Source organism: Anomaloglossus baeobatrachus, assembly GCF_048569485.1.
Source record: "Anomaloglossus baeobatrachus isolate aAnoBae1 chromosome 5 unlocalized genomic scaffold, aAnoBae1.hap1 SUPER_5_unloc_10, whole genome shotgun sequence".
In the NCBI taxonomy this organism is placed as follows: domain Eukaryota; kingdom Metazoa; phylum Chordata; class Amphibia; order Anura; family Aromobatidae; genus Anomaloglossus; species Anomaloglossus baeobatrachus.
This window is the reverse complement of record NW_027441785.1, coordinates 280,061-297,686: the sequence shown is the minus strand read 5'-3', so window position 1 is coordinate 297,686 and position 17,626 is coordinate 280,061. Positions and strand designations below refer to the sequence as shown.

Here is a 17,626-nt window from a genome sequence, read left to right as displayed (position 1 = left end):
CGCACGCACAACTGGGACGGGTGCGATCGCTAGCGATGTCGCTGCATGTAAAGCAGCCTTTAAGGGCTCGTTACACGCTATGATATATCAAACGATATGTTGTCGGGGTCACGTCGTTAGTGACGCATATCCGGCATCGTTTGACATATCGTAGCGTGTGACAGCTACGAGCGACTGTGAACAAGCAAAAATACCTTATAGTTGCTCGTTGACATGTCGCTCATTTTCTAAAAATCGAACGTCCTTCTGCGCGCCGGTTGTTCATTGTTCCCGAGGCAGTACACATCGCTCCATGTGACACCCCGGGAACGATGAACCTCAGCTTACCTGCGTCCCGCCGGCAATGCGGAAGGAAGGAGGTCGGCGGGATGTTACGTCCCGCTCATCTCCGCCCCTCCGCTTCTATTGGGCGGCCGCTGAGTGACATCGCTGTGACGCCGAAGTCTCTCCCCCTTCAGGAAGAGGATGTTCGCCGCCCACAGCGACGTCGTTCGGGAGGTAAGTAGGTGTGACGGGTTACCGACTTTGTGCGACACGGCAACAAATTGCCCATGTTGCACAAACGATGGGGGCGGGTGCGATCGCACGATGAATCGCCGCGTGTAAAGCGGCCTTTAGATGTCGAAATTGAACAACAGATTCAGAATACATTTTTTTCTAATTTAATTTCTGATGTTATGGTTCAAAAAAATTTACTTTCAAGATATCATTAAAAAATAATAACATTGTGTTTATTTTTAGCAGATGACTATATTGAGAGTTCAGATGGAAATCTATTATCTTCAGAATTTAAAACAGATGAAGAAAGTATCACACATGATACATATGAAGAGCATGCTGTTGTCCCAAATATATCTCCAGTCCTTCCTCAGAAAGCTTCATCATCAGATCTTTTCAAACAAGTCAAAAATTCCGATTTATCACAGAATTGTAAGCAAAACAAAAGTTACAGAAGGGATGTGGAACATGAAACGGCTCCTACAAGGGTGAAACCATTTTCATGTTCAAAACGTGGGAAATGTTTTACCAGAAAATCGCATCTTAATATCATTCAAAAAACTCACACAGGGAAGAAGCCATTTTCATGCCCAGAATGTGGAAAATGTTTTACTCAGAAAATAACCCTTGCTAACCATCAAAAATATCACACAGGGGAGAAGCCATGTTCATGTTCAGAATGTGGGAAATGTTTTATTCAGAAATCAAATCTTGTAATGCATAAGAAAAATCACACTGGGGTGAAGCCATTTTTATGCTTGGAATGTGGGAAATGTTTTACTAGTAAATCAACTCTTGTTGACCATGGAAAACGTCACACAGAGGAGAATTCATTTTCATGTTCAGGGTGTGGGAAATGTTTTCATTTCAAATCAGATCTTGTTAGGCATCAAAGATGTCACACAGGGGAGAAGCCATTTTCATGTTCAGAATGTGGAAAATGTTTTATTCAGAAATCACACCTTGTTAGGCATCAAATATATCACACAGGGAAGAAGCCATTTTCATGCCCAGAATGTGGAAAATGTTTTACTCAGAAAATAACCCTTGCTAACCATCAAAAATATCACACACGGGAGAAGCCATTTTCATGTTCAGGGTGTGGGAAATGTTTTCATTTCAAATCAGCTCTTGTTAGGCATCAAAGATCTCACACCGGGGAGAAGCCATTTTCATGTTCAGAATGTGGGAAATGTTTTATTCAGAAATCACACCTTGTTAGGCATCAAATATATCACACAGGGGAGAAGCCATTTTCATGTTTAGAATGTGGAAAATGTTTTATTCAGAAATCACAGCTTGTTAGGCATCAAAGATCTCATACAGGGGAGAAGCCATTTTCATGTTCAGAATGTGGGAAATGTTTTAATGGGAAATCAGAACTTGTTGTGCATCAAAGATGTCACACAGGGGAGAAGCCATTTTCATGTTCAGACTGTGGGAAATGTTTTATTCAGAAATCAATTCTTGTTCGGCATCAAAGATCTCACATCGGGGAGAAGCCATTTTCATGTTCAGAATGTGGGAAATATTATATTCGGAAATCAGACCTTGTTGTGCATCAAAGATGTCACACAGGGGAGAAGCCATATTCATGTTCAGAATGTGGTAAATGTTTTATTAAGAAATCATATCTTGTTGTGCATCAAAGACGTCACACAGGGGAGAAGCCATTTTCATGTTCAGAGTGTGGGAAATGTTTTAGGCAGAAATCAAACCTTGTTGCGCATCAAAGATCTCACACAGGGGAGAAGCTGTTTTCATGCCCAGAATGTAGTAAATGTTTTACTAGGAAATCAGGTCTTGTTTCCCATCAAAAAAAATCACACAAAATAAACCATTTTATGTTCTGAATGTGGCAAATATAATTCTCAGAAATCACATCTTGTTAAACATGTGAAGAAGCCGCACAGGTAAGGAACCTTTTTCATGTTGTGAATAATCGAAATGTTTAACTGGTAAATCAAGTCTTGCCGACATCACAAAACCAACAGAGCAGAGCAGCCATTTTTGCTTTCAGAATTTGCCAAATGTTTTTATCATTAATCAGGTCTTGTTGTCAGATGAGTCACACGGGAGAAGCCATCATGATGTACCATAATTCAAAGGGTTTTATCCTAAAATCGGCTACAGTTCCATGAGTAAGTATTTGTGAGGAAAAGAACCATTTTTTTTTTTTTTTAGAAATGATTGTTGTGAGGTAAATCCGGAGATATGAAGAGGAATTATGACTTCCAGTCATAATCGCTCTCATCACTCCATGGCCGTGCCCCCTCCCTTCTTGTTCTCAGATGTCCAGCATCTGTGAAGGTGTCACATCCTAGCAACACATCCCATGGCCATCTCCTGTGATATGGAGATTAGTTGACTTGGGGACAATGGACACAGGATGACTCCCTGCCGTGACCCTGTAGTAGGGGCTGCTATCTAATTAGCAAGCTTGGAAGTATCCAGACAGGACGACTCCAGTAAAAAATGGTTCATATCTCGCAAGCCATATTTCCGATAAATATGGCAACCATAAAAATGGTGTCTCCGCATGCGGACGATGCTGGCACACCCTTTTTATGGGAGCAGGACCTGGGGAAATACCCCAGGCGTGATATCAGCCAATGGGGAACTAGTAGACAAGTCATGAGTCCTCTCGTTCTGTAGCTAAGTTCATAGCTGTCACAATGAGAGCGTCGGCGTCCGCCTACGACGCTCCCAGGCCAAGTTATGGCCATATTCCATGTGTGGATATTGTCCATAACTCCAGCCAGGGGTGGAGCAGTGCTCCCTCTGAGGTCACTAAGGTAGGAGGGGACCTGGATTTGCCCAGGTTGATAACCCTACTTCGGCCATTTTCCAGGGTTCTTTCGCTGGGGGTCACGTGTAGGAAACATCTGTGGGAAGGATCCTAGAAACCTGGTCTACAGCGCCCCCCTGTGGCCAGACGCACAAGGTAACTGCTGGAACTGTGTATGCCTGTTTGTAAACCATGCTTTATCTGTAACTGTACTCTGACCTATGTATATTCTGTAGATTCCCTATTGTATATATTGTAGTTTCTAGTGTGCTTTAGGCTGATTAAATTATATAATTAATCTTGGGCTGTTCTGTTATCTCGATCTTGAATCCCACGTCTGTGTGTTCGGCTAATAGTTACCGTGAAGCGGTTGGTGGCAGCGAGTTGTGCCAAGGATTATTGTGGGGAGGCCAGTGAGATTCGGGGAGGTTTTATATATTCCGCCCGCGGAGGTCGGGGGAATATATACCCTACTCTCACCGGGGACCCTTCAATAATTGGCATAAGTAGTATAGCGGCCTCCTTGCTTATTGTCGGGCAATTCCATAATTGGCCTGACTATAAGAGGGGCGCTAGAGAGCGCGTCACGTGCTCTGTCTGTCTGTCGGTCGGGAGGTATAAAGGAGGGGTGACCCCCACTTGTTACCCCCCGATTGTGACGTACTGATAGCCAGCGCGGGGGGATTTCTGAGTGACCCCCCCCGGTGGTTCGTCACATATTGGTGGCAGCGGTGGGATCGAGATAATAGTGTGTGTGAGTGTGAGACCCATACTCTCAGACACTAAAGACTGCCTGCAGCAGCTGTGGCTGCTGGGGTCTTCAGACTAGCTCAACACTAGAGTGTCAGAGTGCAGATACTGTAAGGTGTGTGGAGGCATCAGGTGTCAGTTCTGTGTCAGTGACCAAAAGTCTGCAAGAATGGCTGATGGCACCAGGAGCAGAGCTATGCAACTGGCCAATGCTAAAGCAGGAGCCGAAGAGAGGGAGGACGGTGCTGTGGACAGTAATGAGGAGGTTGCCCACGAGTCCTCCAGGAGCTCGACGCCAGAAAACCGTTCTGCAGAGGACAGCGCACAACCTGGCAATTATGGACAAGATGAGGAGCAGCTCACCCAAGGGTCCTCAACGAGCCAGATGCCAGCCCTCCGCTCTGCAATGGACAGTGAATCACCAGGCTCCGCAGCGGGCCGCAGATCACCACGTGCCATTCCACCGAGCCTGGGAGGCTCGGATAGCCTTCTTCAAATGGCTATGGCCCTTCTCCAGGCTGGAGACCAGGAGGGCTACAAGGAACTCCTGGCAGAGCGCAGGGCAGAGCGGCAGGCAGCGCGTGAAGAGCGCCAGGCAGAGCGTGAGGCTGCGGAGCGATGGCAACAGGCAGACCGTGACCACCAGCTGCAGCTAGCTCAGCTCCGGCCCTCATCAGCCACACGTGACCTTCAAGACACCAAACTTCCAAAGGTCCGTGTTGAGGACTTCCCAGTGCTGGAGAAGGATGGAGACTTGGACTCTTTCCTGACTGCTTTTGAACGGACTTGCTTGCAGCACCATCTGGACAAGGACCAGTGGGCCAAATACCTGACCCCCCCGTTTAAGGGGTAAGGCCCTGGAAATCCTTGGGGACTTGCCTACTGAGGCAGATCAGGGCTACGACACCATCAAGCGGGCCCTGATCCAACAGTACAACCTCACTCCAGAGTCCTACCGCAAGAAGTTCCGGAGCCTACAGAAGGGACCAAAGGACTCCTGGGCTGACCACCGGCGGGCACTTGCCCGAGCTGCCGACCACTGGACCCAAGGCCTGCAGCTTTCCACCGGACCGGAGATCCTGGACTTGTTCATCACGGAGCAACTCTTGTGGAACTGCCCTGAGGATCTCCGCCAGTTCATCCGAGACCAGAAGCCAAAGGGGTCCACGGCTACAGCTGCCCTGGCCGATGACTACACCAACAATCGGGCTCCTGAGGCCAGGAGAGCAGCCACCAGCAGCACCTGGAGAGGGGGTAAGATGAACTCTGCGACTGCCCCACCTGCCCCTAGACTGCAGGGGGTGTCCCCCTCAACTCCCCTCTCCAGGCCCGTGGCAGAGCCAAGACGGTGCCACCAGTGCAACCTACCTGGACACTTCAAGGCCATGTGCCCTCAGCGTCCCAAGGCCCCGGCTCCGTCCCCGTCCCAAGGGCCGCCCAAGGTGTATTGTGTGGGTGGGGGTGGTGGTAGGTCCCTGGACAGCTTCCAACCTGTCACCGTCGGCCGGTCTGTGACCATAGGACTGCGAGACAGCGCCTCGGAGGTGACTCTGGTGCGACCTGAGATGGTGTCCCCCCAAGACTTGATACCTGGAAAAACCCTCGCTGTCTCCGGGATTGGAGGCATTGACCCGGCGCTGCCTGTTGCTGACATTTATGTGGACTGGGGCGCAGGGCGAGGGGTGAGAGAGGTGGGGGTAACTGATCGGATCCCTGCAAACGTGCTACTTGGGACAGATTTGGGGCAGATAACCTCCCAGTTTGGGCCCCCCCCAAGGGCTGAACCTTCAGCCAGTACTGACAGGCCTCCGGACAATGTTAATGTGTTATCTATGAATGATGTAAGGGAGGAGGGAGTGAACTCTGATATTTCTGCTTGCATAGACACCATAGACACACACACAGCTGCAGCTGTGACAGGGGAGGGGGTCAGAGAAAGGTGTGACAATGCCTCTACAAGTAACCAGCCAGTGAGCTGGGATCTGTTGCCCTCTGCAGGGATAAGCAGAGAGCAGGGTGCTGCAGGGGGAGGACCAGTGTGTGGGGTGGGGGCTACCACAGCAAATGTGGGGTCCCCAGAGATTTCACAGCGGGGTTCTGTTGCTGCAGGAGGGGAACAGGCAGGTGAGATTGGGGCCGGTCCAGGAGCGGAAGTGCTCCCAGGTAAGATCTCGGTGCATGGTTCCCCCACAACCGGGGTGTCAGGAAGCCAGGTAGGTCTGCCTGAACCGGCGACTTGGTCAGGAACGGAGGAGGAGCAGGCACGACCCACGGTCGCAGCGGCTGTGGCCGCTGTCACCCGCAGTGGGAGTGCTGGAAGCCAAGGGGCCTCCCGGAGGTCCGATAGCTCTTCCCCTTCTGACCAAGTGGCAGCCGAGTCAGGTGGAGGCCAGGACACAGGTCCCGGGGTACTGACTGAAGATGTGACAGTCTCGTCGATTCTGGCCACATCTAGTCAGGGGTTTCAGGCAGCGTTAGAAGCTGACGACAGCCTGAAAGCCCTTAAGGAGCAGGCGGCACAGCCTCCCTCGGACCCGGAGCGAGTGGTCTGGGACCAAGGACGGCTGTACCGGGCCACGGTCCAGCAGGGTTCACCGGAGGCGTGGCCCAGGGACCGACAGTTGGTGGTACCCTATCCGTTCCGGACGGAGTTGTTGCGGATCGCACATGAGATTCCGATGGCCGGACACCTAGGGATCGCTAAGACCAAGGCCAGGTTAAACCAGCATTTCTACTGGCCAAAAATGGGGGCCGATGTGGCTGCCTACTGCCGTTCGTGTGAAACCTGTCAGAGAGTGGGGAAGGCGGGGCCACACCCCAAAGCCCCACTGGTATCTCTGCCAATCATCGATGAGCCTTTCAGGAGGGTGGCTGTGGATCTGGTCGGCCCGCTGGCCATCCCCAGCAGCTCCGGGAAACGCTTCATACTGACTGTAGTGGACTATGCCACCCGGTACCCAGAAGCAGTGGCCTTGTCGTCCATTCGGGCTGACAAGGTGGCCACCGCATTGCTGGAGATTTTCTCCCGAGTGGGTTTTCCCCAGGAAATGCTCACTGACCGGGGGACCCAATTCATGTCCCAGCTGATGGAGGCCCTCTGTAAGCAAGTCCAGGTGCGACATCTGGTGGCCAGCCCGTACCATCCACAGACTAATGGCCTGTGCGAGCGGTTTAATGGCACCTTAAAGCAGATGCTTAAGATGTTGGTCGACTCCCATGGGCGTGACTGGGAGCGGTATCTCCCACACCTGTTATTTGCTTACCGGGAGGTTCCACAGGCCTCAACAGGATTCTCACCGTTTGAGCTCCTGTACGGGCGACGTGTGCGGGGCCCCCTGGCTCTGGTGAAAGAGGCTTGGGAAGGGGATTTGGCCACCCCTGGAGTGTCGGTTATCGAGTATGTCATGCGCTTCCGGGACAAAATGCAGGCCTTGACGCAACTGGTACACGACAATATGGCTCAAGCCCAGGCCGATCAGAAGCGTTGGTACGACCAGAACGCTTGTGAGAGGACCTACCAAGTGGGTCAAAAGGTGTGGGTACTGGTCCCCGTACCACAGGACAAGCTTCAGGCAGCCTGGGAAGGCCCATACCTCGTGTACCAGCAGCTCAACCCTGTGACGTACCTGGTCACCCTGGACCCTGCCCGTGGAAGGCGGAAGCCCTTCCATGTGAACATGATGAAGGCACATCATGAGCGGGAGGCATGTGCACTCCCTGTGTGCAACCTGCCCGAGGAGGGAGAAGCGGAAACCCTCTTGGATATGCTAGCCCAGGTTAGGGCAGGCGGATCCATTGAGGATGTGGAGGTTGGCCACCAGCTCTTGGAGGACCAACGGTCCCAGCTGTGGGCCACCCTACACCCCTTCAGGGGGTTGTTTACCAACCAGCCCGGAAGGACTAACTTGGCTGTCCATCACGTGGACACTGGGGATCATCCCCCGATCAGGCGTTCAGCATATCGGGTCTCCCTGGAGGTGCAGCAACACATGCGCCAGGAGATTGACGAGATGCTGAAGCTGGGGGTGATCCAGGCATCCAACAGCGCTTGGGCCTCGCCTGTAGTCCTCGTCCCTAAGAAGGACCGAACCACTCGGTTCTGCGTGGACTACAGGGGGCTCAATGCTGTCACGGTCGCCGATGCGTACCCAATGCCACGCATCGATGACCTGCTCGATCAGTTGGCCGGGGCTCAGTACCTGACCATCATGGATCTGAGCCGGGGATATTGGCAGATCCCCCTGACTCGCAAGGCCAGGGAACGCTCTGCCTTTATTACCCCATTTGGACTGTACGAGTCCACGGTGATGCCATTCGGGATGAGGAATGCCCCTGCCACTTTCCAGCGGATGGTCAACACCCTGCTCAAGGGACTTGAAGGGTACGCGGCCGCGTACCTGGATGACATTGCCGTCTTCAGTCCCACCTGGGAGGACCACCTAGAGCATCTAGCACAGGTGCTCAGGCGGATCCACCAGGCAGGTTTGACCATCAAGCCGGGAAAGTGTCAGCTGGCCATGAGCGAGGTCCAGTACCTCGGTCACCGGGTAGGCGGGAGAACACTGAAGCCCGAGCCTGAGAAAGTGGAGGCCATCGCGTCCTGGCCCACCCCCAGGACCAAGAAGCAGGTGATGTCCTTCTTGGGGACCGCTGGGTACTATAGGAGGTTTGTTCCATGCTATAGTAGCCTGGCAAAGCCCTTGACGGACCTCACCAAGAAGAAGCTGCCCTCTGCAGTCGATTGGACAATGGACTGCGAGACAGCCTTCTGGGCCCTAAAGGACGCCCTGTCCAGCCCGCCCGTGCTACAGGCAGCCGACTTCACGCGGCCGTTTGTAGTACAGACCGACGCCAGTGACTTCGGCCTCGGTGCGGTGCTCAGCCAGGTGGACTCTGCGAGCCAAGAGCACCCAGTCTTGTACCTGAGCAGGAAGCTGTTACCAAGGGAAGTGGCCTATTCCACGATGGAAAAGGAGTGCCTGGCCATAGTGTGGGCCCTGCAGCGTCTGCAACCCTATCTATACGGGCGCCACTTCATCGTGGAGACGGACCACAATCCCCTCAGCTGGTTGCACACCGTCTCTGGGACGAATGGGCGATTGTTGCGATGGAGCCTTGCGCTCCAGCAATACAACTTCACCATTCGCCACAAAAGGGGCCGGGACCACGGTAACGCAGACGGGCTGTCCCGACAAGGAGAGGTCGCGGACGGGCGCACGGGGGAACACCGGAGTGTGCTGCCCCCTAGCGCCCTCAAAAGGGGGGAGGTGTGAGGTAAATCCGGAGATATGAAGAGGAATTATGACTTCCAGTCATAATCGCTCTCATCACTCCATGGCCGTGCCCCCTCCCTTCTTGTTCTCAGATGTCCAGCATCTGTGAAGGTGTCACATCCTAGCAACACATCCCATGGCCATCTCCTGTGATATGGAGATTAGTTGACTTGGGGACAATGGACACAGGATGACTCCCTGCCGTGACCCTGTAGTAGGGGCTGCTATCTAATTAGCAAGCTTGGAAGTATCCAGACAGGACGACTCCAGTAAAAAATGGTTCATATCTCGCAAGCCATATTTCCGATAAATATGGCAACCATAAAAATGGTGTCTCCGCATGCGGACGATGCTGGCACACCCTTTTTATGGGAGCAGGACCTGGGGAAATACCCCAGGCGTGATATCAGCCAATGGGGAACTAGTAGACAAGTCATGAGTCCTCTCGTTCTGTAGCTAAGTTCATAGCTGTCACAATGAGAGCGTCGGCGTCCGCCTACGACGCTCCCAGGCCAAGTTATGGCCATATTCCATGTGTGGATATTGTCCATAACTCCAGCCAGGGGTGGAGCAGTGCTCCCTCTGAGGTCACTAAGGTAGGAGGGGACCTGGATTTGCCCAGGTTGATAACCCTACTTCGGCCATTTTCCAGGGTTCTTTCGCTGGGGGTCACGTGTAGGAAACATCTGTGGGAAGGATCCTAGAAACCTGGTCTACAGCGCCCCCCTGTGGCCAGACGCACAAGGTAACTGCTGGAACTGTGTATGCCTGTTTGTAAACCATGCTTTATCTGTAACTGTACTCTGACCTATGTATATTCTGTAGATTCCCTATTGTATATATTGTAGTTTCTAGTGTGCTTTAGGCTGATTAAATTATATAATTAATCTTGGGCTGTTCTGTTATCTCGATCTTGAATCCCACGTCTGTGTGTTCGGCTAATAGTTACCGTGAAGCGGTTGGTGGCAGCGAGTTGTGCCAAGGATTATTGTGGGGAGGCCAGTGAGATTCGGGGAGGTTTTATATATTCCGCCCGCGGAGGTCGGGGGAATATATACCCTACTCTCACCGGGGACCCTTCAATAATTGGCATAAGTAGTATAGCGGCCTCCTTGCTTATTGTCGGGCAATTCCATAATTGGCCTGACTATAAGAGGGGCGCTAGAGAGCGCGTCACGTGCTTTGTCTGTCGGTCGGGAGGTATAAAGGAGGGGTGACCCCCACTTGTTACCCCCCGATTGTGACGTACTGATAGCCAGCGCGGGGGGATTTCTGAGTGACCCCCCCCCGGTGGTTCGTCACAATTGTGTTTTTTGAACCATAAGATACACCTAGTCATGAAGCACTGTTATGGGTAGGATATGCTTCTGACACTGTTACGGGGATAAAATCCCCCAATTCTGTACTAATGTCTCCCATACTGGGCCCTTTCCAGGTAAATGTGTCTTTCATACTCGTATATAGGTCTTTCATCCTGGTATATATGTTGCCCATCTTTATCCCATCCTGGTATATATGATCCCCATCTTGGTATATATGGCTCTTGTCTTAGTATATATATCCCTTTAACAGGGTGAAAATGTACATAAGATAAACTTGTATCTTTGTTAATGAAGTATTGTATATTTATGCTATAACTTAAATGGCCACTAGTTGTCACTAGAGGGCAGGCACACTGCTAGGCAGTAAGGGGTTGCATTAGGTTTCCCTGGTAATGTAAACAGAGACAGTTAAAAGTTCAGTTGAGATCTGGAGACTGCACAAGCAAGAAGAGAGTGACAGGAAGAAGGCTGCAAGAGAGGGAGAAGGTTGTTGAACTCCTGTGTTCTGGACAAATAGGATTGCCTGTTTTTTCATGGGACTCCTACTGCCCCTGATGAGGGGAATTCATCTGAGCAAACTTTTCTCCGGAAAGTGCTTGGATAAGGTCATCTAAGACTAAATCAGAAGCAGTCTGAGGGAGACCGACACCATCTTGGGTGAAAGACTTCTGTGAGTAGCAACTGACCTGAGACCAATCGGTGTACTAATAGTCAGTTAGGGACAGAAAGATAGGAAGAGGACGCATTGAAGGAAGACTATTCTTTGAAAGACTGTTCGCTGACAAGGAGCTTTGCTTGTTTGTTTATCCGGAGGCATTTGCTCTGACCTGAAATTTATCAGAAGTTAAGCAGTGTTGTGCTGATAATAACAGACTATTCTGCCTTTGCTTCATCACACTGTCTGGGGGCAGTGAGGTACAGAGTATTGCATAGAGGTACATGTACATAAATTCACTTGTTTCTTACTGTATATGGGAAGTTGGCCGGGTACCCTGATTGAATTGTAAACATAAGGGGAGGTGGTTGTAAGATTATATCCTTGGAGGGATCACGTGCTGTTATCTGTAGTAGTGCACTCGGGTAAGCCCCATTAATAGATAGGGGAGGGAATGGTATAGCAGGGGGGAAACAAATATAGTCCATTTCATCTCTACAGACCAACACTTGTAGTCCTCCCAGTTGCATAAATTGTTATTGTTTATTCTGGGCTGTTGTGGCCCATAAGTTGTAAGAGAACTGGTTTTGTAAATATTTTTTAGACTTATAAAGAAAACTATTATTCACCATCTTTGTGTCACTGGGTTTTCTATAGTGCCATCGTACCTTAATAGTCATAGCGACCAGCGTATTTGGCGTAGTTGGCAGGATACGTTGCTCGCTATGGATGACCCTGAGCAAATGGGAGACGCTGCAACACCCCTGTTGTACTTTACCCCCTTCCCCTTGGTGACCAGCAGTGAGCGGCTAATAGGGTGCTCTGCAATGGGCGCGCTGCTAAATCACCTGGCTAAGTTCGATGGGTATACCTTACTGTTCAGTGATTGGGTCTGCTGGCTGAAGAACGTCATTGCCTTGCACAGCGTACACCCCAAACTGTAGCCCGAGGTCGCACTGAATGCTCTGGAGTGAGATGCCTGCAAGGTTGTTCTGCTGAAACCAGAAAGCCAGCGGAAGACAGTAGATGAAATAATTCAGATCTTGGAAAAAGCTTTTGACCATGTGGCAGCGGCTGAACAACTGCAACTACAGTTTTTCGCTCAGATCCAGAGGAGCAGAGCGAGTCTGATTCAGTATGGCATCGCATTGGAAGAATTGCATCAGGAGATTAAGAAGAAGTCGAATGTAACGGTGGGCGCTGAGGCCGAGGTTGATCGCATTTTACGTGATCAGTCCATTGAGGGGATCCGAAATGAAATGTTAAGAAGCGAACTACTGTTGAAGGCAAGGAGTACCCCTGGTGTTACCTACGCTGAAATACAACAAGAGGCAGTGGCGCGGACCCTGGAAGTGAATTCTGCTCCGAAATGGAGTCGCATGCAAACAGTTGACACAAGGGAATTCAGTCGAGACTCTAAGTACCAATGCAACCAAAAAGAAAGGAGGAAACACTGGCACTATTCAGCGAGCTAACCGCTCAATCCACTTATTCCAGGCTTAGAGACGCATTATATGGCAGTAGAATCCAAAGCATATTGGCCCCGGTGCTTATTCTAATAGACCACAATCCATACAGTCCATGAAAAAGAGACGGAATGCACTCAGCAAATATGCGGTAAAAAAGCTCTTTTATTCAACCATCAGATCAGGGTGAAAGGTGTGAGGGAGGTGGGAACACCCGCCTTTCCCCCTGACCTGATGGTTGAATAAAACAGCTTTTTTTACCGCATATTTGGTGAATGCCTTCCATCTCTTTTTCATGGACTCTAAGTACAGCTTGCAGAAGACTGTGGAAGGTCTGGCAGAACAGATGCAACAAATGTGGGCTCAGGGGATGCCACCAACATACCCAGCACCGATATGCCCCTATACTCCCATGCCTGGACAAATGCCGCCTCCTATGGTGGAAATGCAGTCACGGCGTTATACACAATGAGGAACAGCGGCCGGCCCCAGAACAGAGGTAGCAAGAAGCGGGATGAGAGGGCTTTTCCAGTGTTGGAGATGCGGAGAGACTGGACATCTGCAACGAGATTGCGGGAGGGGCAGAACAGAAGAAACTGCGACCGCAGTAAAAGGGAAGCCCTCGCTGTAGCTAGGCATATGGCGAGGCAGAACCGAGAACCAATGCCCGAACTCTGCTCAGAAGATCTGATTGCGGAGAGTCCTGTACTAGAGGTACAGTTTGCTTGGAAGAAGTTTGCGTGTCTGGTAGACACTGGATCAGAGGTGACAACTATGCTGGTGGAATATTTCCAGACGTACTTCAAGGAAGCTGCTAAACGAGAATCGGGGCATTTAATAAGACTGAAAGCAGCTAACAGTGTAGAGATTCTAGTAGCGGGCATCGCATAGATGAAGGTGCAGCTGTGCGGACAGAAGCTGGGAACCAAGGGAGTGATACTAGTGAAAACGCAGGCAAGGCCAAATCTCCCGGTGGTCCTAGTGATGAACATCCTGAGGGAACTGGATTCTCTTCTGTTCGAGCGTGATGGCCCAGGATACAGGAAAAGAGCGACAACTCATAAGGTCACGCAGAGGGCCCTACAGCAGATGGTCCGTTCGTGTGGCATACAGCAGAGTTCAGCGGGAGGAAGAGCAGTGGGAGTGGTGTACGTCTCACGTGGCCCCGCTGTCACTATGTCTCCGGATCAAAAAAAGCTGGTGTTGATGCCGGTGGGGACCCATAGGTAGCTGAATGGTGTGGAAGTAATTCTGGAGCCAGTGAGACAGTGCAAAAGCATGGGAGTCTTCATGATTGCCAGGATGCTGGCCACTGTACAAAATGGGAGGGTGCTGGTGAGGTGCCTGAACTTGCAGAGCCATGAGGCGACTTTGGTAGCGGGCTCAAAACTGGCTGATGTGTATGTTTGCGGTGAGGTTCTCAACAAGAATCAGTTCACGTTTAAAGGAAACTGCCAGACTGCTTGGACTCTGTCGATGCAGGCAGCAGAAGAATAGTCACCCACGCCCATGTGGAATGGTAAGAAGAGCATAGAGCTGATGGGGATGGATACAACCCAGCTAATGCCGGAACAGGTGTAACAGCTACAGACTACCCTATGGGAATACCAGTCTGCCTTTTCCAGGAGTGATTAAGACTTTGGCTGCACAAAGGCGGTAGAACACGAGATACCCACAGGGGACGTGGCCACAATCCGAGAGAGATATCGCCAGATTCCCCCGAATCTTTATCAGGAGGTCAAGAGTATGTTAGCGCAAATGTTGGATAATGGCGTGATCCGCCTGAGTCAGAGTCCCTGGGCTGCGCTGGATGTACTGGTTCGGAAGAAGGACAGGTCCATACAGTTTTTTGTGTTGATTACCGCAAGCTGAACGCGCAGACCGTGCGTGACTCATACCTGTTGCCAAGGATTGAAGAGTCTGTCTGCTCTGGGAAAGGCAAAATACTTCTCCACATTGGACCTGGCTAGTGGCTATTGGCAGGTACCCATGGCAGCTAAGGATCGTCAAAAAACAGCTTTCATCCTACTAATGGGACTCTGCGAGTTTAATCGAATGCCTTTCGGACTGACTAATGCCCCGGCCACATTTCAGCGACTGATGGAGTACTGTCTAAGCGATTACAACTTTGAATCTGTGTTGATATATCTAGACGATGTAATTATATTTGGAGATTCGTGTGAATATCACCTAGGGAAGCTCCGGCAAGTGCTACACCGGCTAAAAGACAATGGACTCAAGATCAAATGTGCCGCCCCTGCAGCGGTCGAACCGCTCAGATCCGGGGTCTGCTGTTGCTCGACTGTCTCCGGACCCGGGGGCTCGCGGCCACTTCAAATGGAAAGGGGGTATTTAGAGGGGATAAGAGTTCGTGACATCACACGTGGTTCGCGGTAAGGGGAGTACCGCCGCTTCCAATGGGAGTACCCGGGGGAGATGGAGTGGGGAAGCCAGATGACCTTCCTCCCACGGGTAGGGTAGGCCCCAGGACTCCGAATGGTGGAGGTGAAGGGGAGCGCTATGCTAGTTGGAAGCAGGGGAGGACAGCGTACTCACTCATGTAGTGTTGGTAGTGATGCAACCGCAAAGCAGACTCTGACACAAAGGTAAACCAAGTCTCCGGGTGCCGCTGCCTCCCTGGGGTAGCTCGTCCGGGAATCCGCTCCCTTTAATGTTGCTAGTGGTCTTGACTTGCCTCCTTGCACTAATTTTAGGTGTTTTCATGTGACCCCTCGGCTTGCAGCTTTCAGGGTCCCGCTCCCCACTATTAGGTAGAGAAGCTGTGCTCTCGATGGCTGACACTTGGGATTTCAGTGGGCTGCATGGGTTGGAAAGCCCTATCCTCCTCGTTGTGTTGGTGCCTTCATTCTCTGAGCCTTGGGGACAGTTCATAGAGATACTATCCTCCACAGGTTAATTATCAGGAGGTTGTGTGAAGCTACTCCCTGATCTAGGATGCATTGCCTCGCCGTGCTCGGTACCGGTTCGGTTACTAGGTACACCGGTGCCGACCGTTCTCGAAAACGAAGTCTGGCTCCTTTCTCCAATACCCTGCGACCGGGTCTCCGACTCCTCCTGTCCCAGACCACCGTCTGCGACCTAGCCAAAGTCTCCCAGGGAGCTCCACTCTCTGAGGGCTACCACTGTTCTGACTATGTCCCTTCCACCAGTCTGTCTGACCCCTAGGCGGGTGGCCCTATTCCAGCTAGACCACCCACTGATGTGCCTGCCTGGGTGTGGTGTAAGGTGACTAGGGTTTGAATGCTGGTGGAAGCAACATCAAAGTTTAGGATCCCAGAACCATGGAGGGTGGGTTCTGCACCAGGAAAAAAAGAGGGTGCAATTCCCTGTGACACCCTGACTAGTTTGGGGGCGTCACACAAACCCAAGAAGTATTGCTTGTTCCAGACCCAGACTGAATATCTGGGACATGTGGTGTCAGCGCTTGGGGTGCGTCCGGCCGAGAGCAAGATACAGGCTTTCCAGGAGTGGCCCACTCCCAGAACTGTGAGGGATGTGCGGGCCTTCCTCGGTTTGGCCAGCTACTATCATCAGTTTGTGAAAGACTTCGCTAAGATGTCTGAACTATTGAATGAGTTATTGAAGGGGACATCTCAGGGCCCCAGGAATCAGACTATCCAATGGACCAATCGATAACAACAGGCATTCGATCAAATTTGGGCCGCTCTCGTATAGGCACCTCTGTTGGTATATGCTGGTTTTGACCGGCCCTTTACTCTGTATACGGACGGAAGTCTGCATGAGCTGAGAGCAGTGTTGGCCAAGAGCAAGAGGGACGGTAGAGGGTGGTCGCGTATGGCAGCAGGTCCCTACGGGACACTGATAGCAACCCTGGTAACTATAGTAAGTTCAAACTGGAGATGTTAGCCCTGGTGTGGGCCATGTCCGAAAAATTTGCTGAGTGTCTGTCGGAATCGGAGGTTCTTGTGATGACAGACAATAACCCGCTAGCGCAGCTGGAGAATGCCAAACTGGGAGCGTTAGAACAGCGATGGGTGGCGCGAATGTCCAAATTTAATTACCCGATTCGGTTCCGATCCGGCAATGGGAACTCCAATGCGGATTCCCTGCCACGGGTAATGTGAGATGCGCCAGGGTGTGAGGTGGACGAAGATCTTGAGGATACCGAAATTCCTAACCTGAGGTGATTACCTGAGTTTGTAGATCTGGCATGTTCAAGTGGGGTGGGGACACGAGTAGTCAGATTGCTGGGGAAGACTCGTCAAGAATGGGCCGATCTACAGAACGCAGACCCCTGGCTGTCATGAGTAAAGAGGTGGGTGAATCAGAAAACTTGGCCTGATGTGAAAGCTAGAGCTCAGCTGAGCTCGGAGAAGCAAAAGTTACGGCAGTGGGACAGACTGACAATAACAGAGGGAGTGTTGTATCGCTGGATCTACTTATCGGCTGAGTTATGGTACTGATGGCAGGTAGTAATCCCATCCTTAGCAGCCCCAGACATTGCTCGTGAGGCCAATACCCAGGGTGCTCACCTTGGGCCTCAGAAAACTTATTGATGGTTGCACCGATCTGTATACGCTCCCAGGTTGGAAGCAGTTGTAAGGGAGGTGTGTGCTAGATGCCGGCCCTGCGAGTTGAATAAGTCCCCTGAATCAAGTGCCCCTGTTCAAACCATCATGACTTTCGCCCCGCTGGAGGTGTTAATGGTAGATTACCTGACGATTGGGTATTCTAGGACTGGGCATCATTCGTGCCTGGTGATGACTGATCACTTCACAAAATTCGACGTGGTTGTCCCCACCAGGGACCAGACCGCTTAATCCGCAGCGGAAGTGATCTGTAAGCATTTTATCCTGACCTACGGGTGTCCCCAACGGCTACATTCAGGTCAA

The 17,626-nt window shown here is 51.2% G+C and overlaps 2 protein-coding genes across 2 annotated transcripts in view; one reads left to right on the top strand and one right to left on the bottom strand.

Annotated features, from left to right (window-relative positions):
- The window catches only part of LOC142258774 (uncharacterized), a 36,861-nt gene extending 33,347 nt beyond the window's left edge, over positions 1-3,514 (top strand). Inside the window, exons 3-4 of the mRNA XM_075331374.1 lie at positions 1,052-1,311; positions 1,375-3,514. Coding sequence (XP_075187489.1) covers positions 1,052-1,311; positions 1,375-2,351 — 1,237 coding nt within the window. The 3' untranslated portion in view covers positions 2,352-3,514. The remainder of the gene's footprint in view (positions 1-1,051; positions 1,312-1,374) is intronic.
- Positions 1-17,626, bottom strand: part of LOC142258776 (uncharacterized) — a 296,846-nt gene that overhangs the window by 134,334 nt on the left and 144,886 nt on the right. The window lies entirely within an intron of this gene.